Below are 12395 nucleotides of genomic sequence, written 5' to 3' on the forward strand. Positions count from 1 at the left end.
GCGCGGCGAGCGGGGTCGCTACGTGGCCGTGCCGGCTTGCGAGCACGTGTTCGTGTGGGACACAAGGAAAGGAGAGAAGGTGGGACCCGGGGTGATGCGGTGCCGGGGCAGGGCTGGGGTGCAGCGTGAGGAGCTTTTAGGCCGCCTGAAGCGAGGCGATTTGTGTTACTGTGCGGCGTTTGGAAGGAAGCGCCACCTCCACAGCATCCCCGCCTCTTGGGAAGGCTGAGCACAGCGTGAGGTTTGGTTATGGAATGGGTCTGCAGCTCTGGCTGCCTCCTGGCCCAAAGTGCTGGTGTCTTCCTGCTCTCCAAACTAGTCCCTGGACTAAAAGGATTGTGGATTGTGTTACCTTTTGAGTAGTCCAGTGTTGGATGCTTACAAGAAAGTCTTGCTAGTTACAAGGAGATACTTGGTTATTTCTGTTTAAGGAGTTTATAAGGCTTGCGTTTGTTGAAATCCAGCAGGTAGCACCGGCACACAGAACAGAGGAAGATGTGGATGATTTGAATCATGGGTATCTGGAATGCAGCAACTCTCACCTTTTGTTTTCTTTTGGTGGTAACTTGTAGCCATGAGTTGTTACAGGGAGTGGTGGTCCTGCTGCTCTGCTCTTACTGTGAGAGCAACTTATTTTATCTCAGCTTGGTCTTAAAATGGATCTCGCTGTGGATCCCTGTGAGATTTGCCTCAGGATCTCAGTTGCGGAAGAGTAATTGCTGTCGCAGTAACTGGAAAACTGCTCCTGGTTTAGCTGGTTGTGTAAATGCTCTTGGACAAATCAGGGATGTCACAGAGTTTGTGTTGTGGCTGTGGAACTGGGCATCCCATGTAAAAGTTGTATCCCATAGGGACGTTTGAGCTGTAACTTTAAGGACCTTGCCACACACTGTCTCCTGTGAGATTCAGAAATCACTGCAAGTACTACTGTCCACCTCAAGCTGAAATCTGATTTTGTTTCACAGCCTCTGGAGTGCTGACTGCTGGTATGTTGTTCTGGAGATGTTTTCATCATTCTCAAGTTCTTGTGCAGTCTGTGGAAGAGCTACTCTGTCCCATACCCGAGAAAGGCCAGGCAAGAGAGGATGGAGTCAGGAAGAAACTTTCCAACTTTTGCTCTCAAACAATATTTCTTGCTCTCTGGTTCATAATACATGGGGGCAGAAATTTCAGGTTCTGAGTTCTAGGGCTTGTTCTGCACCGGTTTCCTGAGAAATTGCTTCCCTTCTAGCTGCTGTTTACCTTGGAAAATGGGGTTAATGATTCTGTGTTTGGTGCAGGAAGTTGAAAAATGAACTTATAAAGTGGCAGAATTGCTCAGTTGGAAGTTCAGGAGAAGAACAGACTATATTTTCTCTGCTGTCTAAGTATCTGACTCTGACATGTCATTTATCAACATTATACATGTTTTGTCTCCTAAAAATTGCAGGTTCTTATCCTTAAGGGTCTCAAGCAGCAAGTCAGTTGCCTCTGCCCCTCTCCAGATGGCTTGCACCTGGCTGTTGGGTATGAAGATGGAGCAATCCGTGTCTTCAACCTCCTAAGTGGAGAATCAGCTATCACTTTCAATGGGCACAGGGCTGCAGTTACAGCCCTGCAGTACGACCACCTGGGTGGCAGGCTGGTGTCTGGCTCAAAGGTGAGTCTGTGGCATCTGGAGCATGACCCTGTCACAGAGATGTCCCTGGGGAAGGCTGACCTGCACTGAAGTGTTCAGTATTTTAAGTGTGGCCTCTGCCCATAGCCAGAGGATGGCAGTGAGAGGGGCTGGGGGAGCAGCAGGGGCTGCAGGCAGGAGTAGGGCACTGGTAGAGCTGTTAAAGTGAAGAATCTTGTGAGATCAGGACTAACAAAAGTGTCTCAGGCTGGGATGATGGCACATTTATGAGTCTGATTGCACCTCTGGGGAAGCAGTGTCCCTTGCATTAATCATCCTTGTGATTCAGAGTGAGAAAGTGTGCTCTCAGGTAATCTTTTCAGTCCCATGGCAGGAATTTTGCAGAGACAAGAGCCAGTCCCATGGAGACATTCTCTCTGTTCCAGGATACAGAAGTCATCGTGTGGGATGTCATCAATGAGAGTGGCCTGTACCGGCTGAGGGGACACAAGGATGTCATCACTCAAGTCCTTTTCTTGAAGGAGAAGAACTTGTTGGTCACTTGGTGAGCCAGACTAAGAGAAATTGTTGATCAGGAAAGCAGGCATGGTTGTACTTGGAATTTAGACATGCTGTGTGCTACAGCAGTTTGTATTTTCCTTCTTGTCTCGTGATATCTCAGATCCACCAGCATCTTTGAATATGATTTTGTCACATCCACGTGTTTTTTAAGTCTGGTGCCTGAATCCAAGTCTTAGAGCAACTGATATGGCCATACTGACAAAGGTGTTTGGAAAAGGGTTTTAATTGTTGGTAAATCCATCAACTTAAAATTATTGTAACAAAGAATAGTGATAACATGTTCATTATGTATGTAACAGTTGTGGGGTTTTTTTTGTTTATCTTGAAGAATTAAGCCTTCTGTATGTGTAATTCACAGCAATGTGACAGAAAAATTGCTTTCTTGTAAGCTGTAAATACACAAATTAATTAAAGGATGATAGGGATTTTTTAGCTGATTTTAAGTTATTAACTAAAAGAGCTGCAAGTTGACTGAATCCCTTTGATAATAATTGGTTGACAACAACAGTCACTAATTTTTTCCTTTTTAATATGCCATTTCCTAGCTTAATAGAAGAGTGCATGCAATCAGTCCAGTTTAGAACTGAAACAACTTTCTTTTGCTTTTTTTTCAGATGGAAAAAGTAGTATTTTGTTGGTAGATGATACCTGTATCTTAATGCAATTTCAGATATTTGCAATCAGCTTCAGTGACTTGACAGATATCTTTTTGCAGCATTGTTGTGCCTTTTTTGTTTGGCTTGCAAAATGTCAATGTTTGAGCAGCTGCTCTGTGATACATTCTGACCTGTTTTAGATTCTTTTGTATTTCTACCACTTAGAAGAATGGTGAGCTGTGCAGTCTTTCCTTATGTCTGAGTTTTTCTTCTTTGTTCCAGTGCCAAAGACACACTGGTGAAATGGTGGGATCTGGACACTCAGCACTGCTTCAAAACTGTGGTTGGACACCGAGCTGAGGTAAAAAGAGGATGTGTGGAGGTGTTGGGCTGGAGGGACTTGGGATGTCAGGGCTCACTCTGGGCTTTCCTTGCTTTCAGGAGTTGCAAGCTGGCACCATCATACATTTTATTTTCATTAGGCTTTAGGAGTGAGCAAATGAGAAACTTCCAACCATTCAAAGAGCTGTCATCAGATACAGTGGGTGACAATTCCCATGCACATGTTCCCAGAGGCAGTGCCAGCTAGATCCATTCTCTATTTGGTGCTGTTTAAATAGGTCATTTAAAGATGCTGTGCTTTCTTAATGATAGTTAAGGGAGTCAGTTCCTCACACTGTGCCTCTGGACAGGTCTGGGGCATGGCTTTGCTGTCCCAAGAGAAGCGTCTGATCACTGGGAGTGCTGACAGTGAGCTGAGAGTGTGGGATCTCACCTACATCCAGGAGGTAAGACATTCCCCCTGTAACCCCTCAGCCCCCCTGCCCAGCTGCTTGTCTTTGAATGAGAAAGAACTGGAGCATGTTCAAATCTGATGGGTGTTCTGGGAAACAGTCAAAGCAATGTCTTTGCTATCTGAGGGGTCCATGAGCTGCTCATGGGATGGGCTTTGCTGTTTCCTGTGTTTTGCGCTTTCAGGTGAAGCTGTGAGCACTTGCAGAATGAGATTTCCACAGTGTGTCAGATGTTCTTGCCTTATGACTTACTGTCTTGGTTTTGAAAGACAGGTGTCTGATAAGGAAGGCAGGAGCCTCTCCTGAAATGGAAAATGTAAACCTCCTCTCTTGGAATTGCTATAAATTTTTAATTAAGGGTCTTTTAGGCAAAAATATGGGAGCAGGAATAATAGTTCTTTATTAGGGAAGAAAAAAAAAAAAAAGATAAAATAAACAATGCAGTAAATTAAAACAGCCCTGACAGAGTCAGAACACAACCTGACATCCTGTTGGTCAGGGTGTTGGTAGCAGTCCAATTGGAATGGTGGCTGCAGTCCTCCTGGAGTGTCAGGTGTGGTTCTGTTGGAGCAAGGATCCTGTAGAAAGGTGTAGTCTTCCTCTGAAGATCCAGAGGAAGACTCAGCTGTTGCTCTGGGAAATCCAGTTGAGAAGCCATGCTGGTGTTCCAGAAACTCCAGATTATATCAGGGTAGGAATGCTTGGCTCTTCCCTCTGGATCGAGCATCTCACAATGGGATGCTTTAGTTCTTATCAGTCATGCAGTGACATTCAATAGCCTGTTATCAGCAGATGTCTCCCCTGAGAGAGGATTGGTTGTGGAAGAGATGAGGAAAACTGCCAACTTAACAGAAGACAAACTGCCATACAGATGGCAAATAGAATACAATTTGCTTGGCAATCCAGGACACACACAGCTGAGGAAGACAGCCTTGTGGGTGGATGATAGTCATGGGAGCACATGGAGGGCTTGGTGCCTACAGGAATTCTGTAGGACACTCCAGTGTATGCTAATCAGTTGCATCTCCAGGGAAATGAACTGTGAGCCAGAAAGCACAATACTACAGCTCTTGAGGTTTAAGGTATTCCTTTTGTTGTGTTTTTTTTTCCTGTGAGCAGGTAAAAGATCCTGATGAACCAGAATCCAAGAAAAGCAAAGGGTCATCTTCACCTGGAGCAGAAGAAAAAACTGAAGAGGATGAGACCTTAGAGCTGGATGAGCATCCTGAGGAAGTAAGATCAGTTTTCCATGCTGTCTCTGAGCTGGTGTATCTAACCCCATTTGCATGGTTTATGTCCTGAGTGTCATATTTAGCCTGTTTGGGAAAATGTGATAATTCTTGTCTTGTTCCATAACAACTTCCTCAGCAGCAGTTGCTGTCTCATCTACCTGCAAAACATCAGAAGTATGTGTGCCAAAACACCCACAGATTTATTCTCCACCGGCAGTTTTTCTTTCCTTTCTATTTGAGAAGAACTAGCAAATGTATAAATTTAAACAGTGCTAATAGATCCCTTTCATCAAACATCACAGAAATAAAATAGTTCCTTGCTGGTTTGCAGCTGCTGATGTTCAGTACTGATGCTCAGCTTTTCAGAAATGGAGAGGTCAGAGTTGCACTGTATTGAAATATGGTGTGAGATTGGATTGCTGAAAGCCATTCCCACTTTTCTGCTGCTGGAGACTTTACTGAGTCTGTCTTTCTGGTAGAACTTTCTGGAGTACTGCACAGATCTCAGGCTGCTTGTAGTTGTGTTAGATACCTGACTTGGTTAATTAGTTTTACAGCTTCCTCTCCAGAGGATTTCTCTCCCTTCAATGCCTTGTTTAAGAGTTTCTGTTCTCAGCTTCTCTGTCTCTTTTGACTGAGCTTTGCTGCCTCTGTAGCAAAAAAAATCAGCTCTGTCTCTTAAATGGATGTAGTTTGCCAATAAAATTAAGTTATTCTTCCACTGAGACTGCCAATGATTATTTTCAGCTGAAATGCAACAAAACACAGGAGATAAGCTTGTAGCTCACACAGATGCTTGTTTTGTCCCTTTATTTCCCTTCCTAGCTGTTCTGCCAGGACCTTTTAGGTTCATTTCCTCCTCTCCTTGACTTTTCTTGTCAGCAGGTTTCTTGAGTTTGCTTGAGAAGATCATTTGACCTTTTAGACCTAGGTTTGTTCCTCTATCCCTGCAGCGCATCGTGAAGTGCAGCAAGGTTGGATCCATCATGCGGGAAGGGAGGGACCGAGTGGTGACTCTTGGCACAGACCGGATGGGCAAGTTTTTGGCCTGCCATGTGAGTAATGGGGGACTCTGCTACTGAGCTGTAGAGGAGGCTGGTAGAGAGCCTGGGTACTTTCTGTAAGGGCCAGCCAGGGCATTGCATACCTTTGAATTTGTTTGCTCTGTCTCTAGGGAACAGACGCGGTTCTGGAAGTGTTCTCTGTCCTTTCTGAAGAGGAAATCCAAAAGAAATTGGAAAAAAAAATGAAGAAAGCAAGGAAAAAAGCCAAGTAAGTAATTTTTTGGATGCTGTCTGTGTCCAGAAGGTTCTAGAAAAGCTCTTCATTGTGTAGCATTACACAGTGGTCGAAAACACCAAGCTTCTGGCCATTCTCTTTGTGCTAGCTGTTGTATTTTGGGGTTGATCTTATTGTGCATCCTTGTGCTTGTCTGAGCAGCCCGGCTCCCAGAGACTAAGGAAATACCTTTCTTTCTGAATCTTCCCTCTGAAAAAAGAAAGCTAAAGCGTGCAAAGAACTGGATATAAAATGGGTTTTTCAGAGTTGCTCAGCTCTCCCTGGCATTGGTGTTTATACTGCTTGGTGCATCAAAGTAAGGTCTTGGTAGGCAATGCAGGAATGAGCGTTTCATCTGAGAAGTCACAGAGAATCTGATACTTCATTTCCTGTTTTACAGTAGGCAGAGATACAGGTGAGAGTTTTCATAATGGTTACTCTGTGTTAAGTGTCTCTGTGTATCCTGGCACTTAACAGGTGCCTCAGAACAGCCCTTAGGGATAAGTCTGGCTCCAGGATGGAAACTAAAGCCCAGGGCATCTGTGCAAATCTGCAAATCTGGGCATCTGCAAATCTGAAATGCATTTTGGCAATGGCTGAGAGCTTTTGGTGAGTGATAGGAGATGAGCAGAAGCTGGTCTTGCTCTCAAATACAGCTTCTGTTCCCTGTTCTGTATCCATCTTTGTAATGTGCCTTGTGTTTTGGCTCCAGAGGAGGAGGTTTTTTTAGGACAGTTTGTGTCTTTAGTAGTCTGCATACTGGCATGAACTTCACTGTCCACCCTTCACTGTCCCTATTCTTAAATGTGGTTAGCACTGCTGGATAAGAGGGAAGTTGTTTTCAGCAGGCAAAGTGGTTTCCTTATGTTTTCTGTGTTGCTATGTTAGTTTGTGTTGGCTGTGCTGGGTCATTTGACTCTCCTCTCTTATCTGACATTTCCAGACAGAACTCAGAAGAGGAGCCTGAAAGGAGTGTGGAGCTGAGCCTGCAGGAAGAGATTCAGCGGGTCACTAGTGTCAAAGCTTCTTCTAAAATCAAGTGAGTGGAAAAGCTTTTGTAGAGTCTGAGGAGTGGTTATGCAGCTACCTGGGGAGAGCTCTGCATGGCTCAGTGCAGGCAGAGGAGGAAGAAGTTTCCCCCTCAACATATGTTTAGCTTGGAGCTGGGGAGAGGCCTGCTGTGATTTCCAGTCCATTCACACCTCTCTGGCTCAGTGTGCACTTGCTTGTTGGATGTGCTCTGTCCATATTCCTCTGTCTCAGTTGTTCTTGATAATTGATCCCTCCAACACTTTGTCTTATTACCCCTGTGTACAGCTCTGATTTTATCTAATCAAACAGGTCATTTGACTTGATTCTCTCTCCAAAAGGAGAGCTGAAGATGGTACTGCTGCTCCAGAACAATGTCATTGAATTGTACAACCTGGACCTGTCAGCACAAGTGCCCCAGGCTGTCCGTGTGTCCAGGATAACCATTGGAGGCCACCGCAGTGATGTCAGGACGTTGGCTTTTAGCTCTGACAACATTGCCATTCTCTCAGCAGCTGCAGAGTCCGTGAAGATTTGGAACAGGTACGCAGTGTGGTTGTGTTAGTCTCCCAGAACTGAGGGATGCTGTGTTAAGAAAGGCAGTGATAAGAAAGAGGAGACAATGGAAAGAGATAAAACTGAGTGAAGGAAGCAAATAGAAAATTATTTTTCTTTTTTTCTTATTGGGGAAACTGAGAAACTGTAGATCTAAAATTTCAACAGAAGGTATAAACACAAAGGTCCTGCATAGCAGTCGGGTATAGACTACTTTGCTATGGGTTTTTTCTGTTTTTTCATTTTTAATTAGAGGTATTAACTGTTACCCTAAACAAGCCTGTTCTTTAGGGAACATGTGGGTTTCTTGAAATCTTATCTGAAGGATCTAGTATTAAACTGAGTAGGCTGTTGTGTTGATCTAGAGTTATGTGTTGATGTAGAGTGCTGTCCCAGTGTTTCTTGAGTGGTGTTGATTCAAGCTCAGTTTCCTCTGAGTATACTGTCTTACACTCTGTCCCTTCCTGAGGTGCTGTTTAAAATTAGGAGCTCTGTTCTTGTTCACAGCAGCAATAGGTCATGATGGTGGACAACACAGTGGCATGTTTTTATAGAAAACATTGTTGGCAGTAGTGCTGGGTAATGTTTGGGTCAATAAGAGGGTGGTGGTTTATCTTCTGACCCCAGCTGAAAGACAGCTGTGGGTAGAGGCCACACTGGAGCATGTCTCACTGAGCAGGCCACATTCTGTGTGTGATAAGAGGTTTTGGGCTCTCTCTCTGTCCACAGGTCGACCTTGCAGTGCATCCGGACAATGGAGTGTGAGTACGCGCTCTGCTCGCTGTTTGTCCCCGGGGATCGGCAGGTCATCCTTGGGACCAAGGTAAGGAGTGGCCCTCTGACTCCACACTGCCCAGGTCTGGGAATGTGTTAGGAAAGTGTCTCTAAGGCAGCCTCACAGAAGATGCATTGCCTCTCCTGATCTGGAGCACTGCTCTGTTCCCAGAGTTGTTACAGAGCTCTTGTCGCTTGAGGTGGAAAGCAGAGTAGAGCTTTGGGAAGGCCCTAATGGAGCTCAGGAGTTTGGCCATCTGTGTGTAACAGCCACCTAATGAAGCTGGCTGCTGGGGGCATGAGTGGCAGGGAGCTCTTCTGCCAGGAGCTGTCATGAGTTGTGAGCAGAGGCTGATTCTTTCCTGTGATGTCTTTCTCCCCAGACAGGGAAGCTGCAGCTGTATGACCTGGCTTCTGGCAGTCTGATAGAGACACTTGATGCTCATGATGGGGCAGTGTGGTCTATTGCTCTTTCACCAGACCAGGTAACTCAGCCACCCTTAAGAGTATCATCTGCACATCTTTTCATGTGACTCTTTCCTATAGTACTGTGTTTGCACCATGGAATTTGGTTTGCAGTGCATGCTTTGTTCCATGGAAGCATGGAGCCCCTCATCCTCAGAAGTGGAGGATGCAGCTGATAGTGTCTAATAACTTTCTAGTGGAATCAAAACCATAGCAAGAAATAATCTGCCTGAAATTCATCCACCCTACAGATGAAAACATATGGGATAGATTTTACCCTCCTTCTTAATGTAAAATATTGAACTGCTGTTCCTTTAGAAGGCTCTGTTGTAGGGTGGTGGTCAGTTGTGTGTTATCCAGTAGCAGTAAGAGTCTGAAGCTGCCCACAAATCAAAAGCACATTGTTACCTACAGCTGAGATGACTGCTTCTCATCCCAAAGTTTCAATCCAGGTTTTGTTTTACATTTGGGGTCTTCGTCTTAGACCTCCAAAATAAGCTAGAGCTTTTGAAATTGTTTTTGTTGCTCAGGCAGTGTGTGCTCTAACCAGAGCAAATGCTCTTGGTGGTGTCCATTTAATCATTAATGGTGTAGGAATGTGGGACATTTCAAAAACGTCCTCTGTGTTGGCAGTTCCTTGCTGTAGACTTTCTCTGGGTGATAGGACCTAGTTTCACAGCAACTTTCTTGTTTTCCCCTACAGCATGGCTTTGTGACAGGAGGCGCTGATAAATGTGTCAAGTTCTGGGAGTTTGAGCTTGTGAAGGATGAGAACAGTGTTCAGAAAAGGTGAGAAGATAAACCTTGTGCCATTGTTGATGATGGGTGCTTTGGCCTCTGCTGTGCGCTGCAAGAACTGCCCATGACATCAGTGTGGGACACATGGAGGAGAGTGTGAGCTTAGTGCAGTTTTGTGGAGACCTCAGCTTAGCTGGAGGAGGGCACTTGCCTCATTCTGATCCCTTTTTGTGTGTGTGAGTTTAGTGTCTAATCAGGCTGGACCTGCAGATCATTACTGTAAATGTAGCAGTGAAGTTCATCCGCCCCCAGAGCCTGCTTATTTCCAGTCCTGTCATAGTGAGGAATGAGGTGCTGCATGTTGGAATTCACTTCCTTTCCCAGGGTGCAGTGTGGGATTTGGATCCATTTCTGTTCCTCGTTTGTTTGCTTGGGTTACCAGTTGTTTTTCCCTCTTGCTGCCAGGCTCTCCATGAAGCACGTGCGCGTTTTGCAGCTGGATGAGGACGTGCTCTGCGTGCGCTACAGCCCCAACCAGAAGCTGCTGGCTGTCTCTCTGCTGGACTGCACCGTCAAGGTTTTCTACGTTGACACGCTTAAGGTGCATGACCAAACAGGGTGTGAGGCTGTGCAGGAAGGGATGTAACTGTAACCTGCAGGAATACAAAGGAAAAGTGTTTGTTTTATGTGGAACATGCATCCTCCTTCAGGGGCCTGTTTGCTGGCAAACCTGACAGAACCATGGTTGTTCCACACTGGGAACTGGAAGATCCATTTTTCATTTAAAAAGTGTTCTGAGCCTGCAGGTGGCAAGGTTCATTCTAAACCCTGCAGATGTGATAGCACTGTGAAGGTGGGGATGAATGTGCCTCACATGGTGTTAAATAGGGCATGGCAGAGGCAAAGCCTGTGGGAGGAGAACCTTCCTTGTGAGCAGTGTGTGGTGGATTTGTGAGCTGTATATTAGCATGTGAATGTTATGGAGTGACACAAGACAGATTGGTGCTGGCAGTTATGTGGAGAGAAACAGAAATGAACTTCATTGACACTGGTGATTGGCACTAGAGTTAGCTAGAGAGCACACAGAGCTAGTTCAGCTTGCTTGGCTATTTCCATCTTCTTCTCAGTTCTAGCCTCATGACCCTGCTGCTAACAGTGTTCAGGGCAAGAATGAAAGTGGGAAAGTGCTAGAAAAACAGCTCCTGAGGCAGAGCAGGAGTAGCCTGGAGCTTGAGATTTGCACACCTCTCTACCCAGCAAGTCTAACTGAGTCATCTTTCTTCTGCTTCAGTTTTTCCTTTCTCTGTATGGACACAAGCTGCCAGTGCTGTGTATGGACATCTGCTATGTAAGTATCATTAGGGCTGTGTAACTTAGGACTGTGGTGATATGGATGAGTGTGAGAGCCTTTGCTGGCATCAAGGCCTCTAGGATAATGCTTTCTTGTCACCTCCTTACTCCTGACTTAGCAGTTTCTGGGTGGGACACAGAAAGCCCCTTCTTATTCTGCAGTCCTGTGCTCGCTGGAAGGGGTATCAGAGTTGGGGTCGTGACAGAACTGACCCTGGGGCATTTTGTGAGTGAGTGGAAATCAAAATGCTGTGATGGTCCCTTGCACTCATTGTAACAGGTACAGGCTGCTTTCTGCTGAAGTTGCTGTGTGAGGGCAGCCTGTATTGTTAGTGGGAGCAAGGGCAGGTGCTGAGGGGAAGCAGCCTCTTTGTGCCTGTTCATTCTTGGGCTGCATCTTGCTCTGAGGTATCTTTGGAATGAGGCTCATTGAAAGCCAAGAAGAATGTCAGGATATAGCCAAATACCTGCAGAGGGTCAGAGGGGGGCCAGAGTGCTGTCAGTGGGCTGTGCCAGAGCATGGGCCACTGGGAAGGAGGTGGAGGGATCAGGGTACCATATTTCAAGAGCCAGGTGTCTGCCTACTCAGCAGTGCTGAGTCTCTGGGGCAGCAGCAGTTCCTTGTGGGGCTGCCAGCCAGCTCCCCACACCCTCCTCTCTCTTTCTCTCTAGGATGGGACTCTAATTGCAACTGGCTCTGCTGACAGGAATGTGAAGATATGGGGCTTGGATTTTGGGGACTGTCACCGTTCTCTCTTTGCCCATGATGACAGGTTAGTCAAATCCTGCAGCATCTTTGGACTGTGGACTTGTCTCCAAGGAGTTGTGATCCAGCAATAATCCTTTTATCCAGCATAGACAGGGGGAGTTCTGCAGTGTTCCCCAAGTGGGTAAATTTGAGCCTTTTTCTCTTCCAGTGTGATGTATCTGCAGTTTGTGCCCAAATCCCATCTCTTCTTCACAGCTGGAAAGGACAACAAGATTAAACAGTGGGATGCAGATAAATTTGAGCATATCCAGACACTGGAGGTAGGAAGTTTTGGAGTCTGTTGGAAGGAAGCATTATCCCTGCATGAGCAGGATTTTCCTCAGGGGTTGCGTGATGTTGATGTCATAGCTCTTCTGTCCTCTGTGCAGGGGCATCACCAGGAGGTTTGGTGTTTGGCACTCAGTCCCAATGGAGACTATGTGGTGTCAGCATCCCATGACAAGTCCCTGCGCCTCTGGGAAAGGACAAGGGAGCCACTGATTCTGGAAGAGGAGAGGGAGATGGTGAGAGTTGCATCTTTCCTACCAAAACCGACTTCCAGACCTTTTTTTTTCTTGGTCTTCAGTGGCTTTCTGCATGTCTGTTGCTTACAGTATTTGACATCCTCTTGTGTGCCTTTCAGCACAAATGTGTTTG

The 12395-nt window shown here is 45.8% G+C and overlaps 1 protein-coding gene across 1 annotated transcript in view; it reads left to right on the forward strand.

Moving 5' to 3' along the window:
• Positions 1-4: 4 nt before the first annotated feature.
• WDR3 (WD repeat domain 3) overlaps positions 5-12395 on the forward strand; it is a gene marked incomplete at its 5' end in the record, with an annotated part of 19358 nt that continues 6967 nt past the window's right edge. The window contains 18 exons of the mRNA XM_005420657.2: positions 5-79; positions 1430-1639; positions 2044-2162; positions 3058-3136; positions 3468-3563; positions 4689-4802; positions 5755-5856; positions 5976-6073; positions 7023-7118; positions 7421-7651; positions 8393-8486; positions 8821-8922; positions 9606-9691; positions 10106-10241; positions 10932-10988; positions 11663-11763; positions 11908-12019; positions 12128-12262. Coding sequence (XP_005420714.1) covers positions 5-79; positions 1430-1639; positions 2044-2162; positions 3058-3136; positions 3468-3563; positions 4689-4802; positions 5755-5856; positions 5976-6073; positions 7023-7118; positions 7421-7651; positions 8393-8486; positions 8821-8922; positions 9606-9691; positions 10106-10241; positions 10932-10988; positions 11663-11763; positions 11908-12019; positions 12128-12262 — 2043 coding nt within the window. The remainder of the gene's footprint in view (positions 80-1429; positions 1640-2043; positions 2163-3057; positions 3137-3467; positions 3564-4688; positions 4803-5754; positions 5857-5975; positions 6074-7022; positions 7119-7420; positions 7652-8392; positions 8487-8820; positions 8923-9605; positions 9692-10105; positions 10242-10931; positions 10989-11662; positions 11764-11907; positions 12020-12127; positions 12263-12395) is intronic.

Source organism: Geospiza fortis, unplaced genomic scaffold (genome assembly GCF_000277835.1).
Source record: "Geospiza fortis unplaced genomic scaffold, GeoFor_1.0 scaffold1, whole genome shotgun sequence".
NCBI lineage: Eukaryota > Metazoa > Chordata > Aves > Passeriformes > Thraupidae > Geospiza > Geospiza fortis.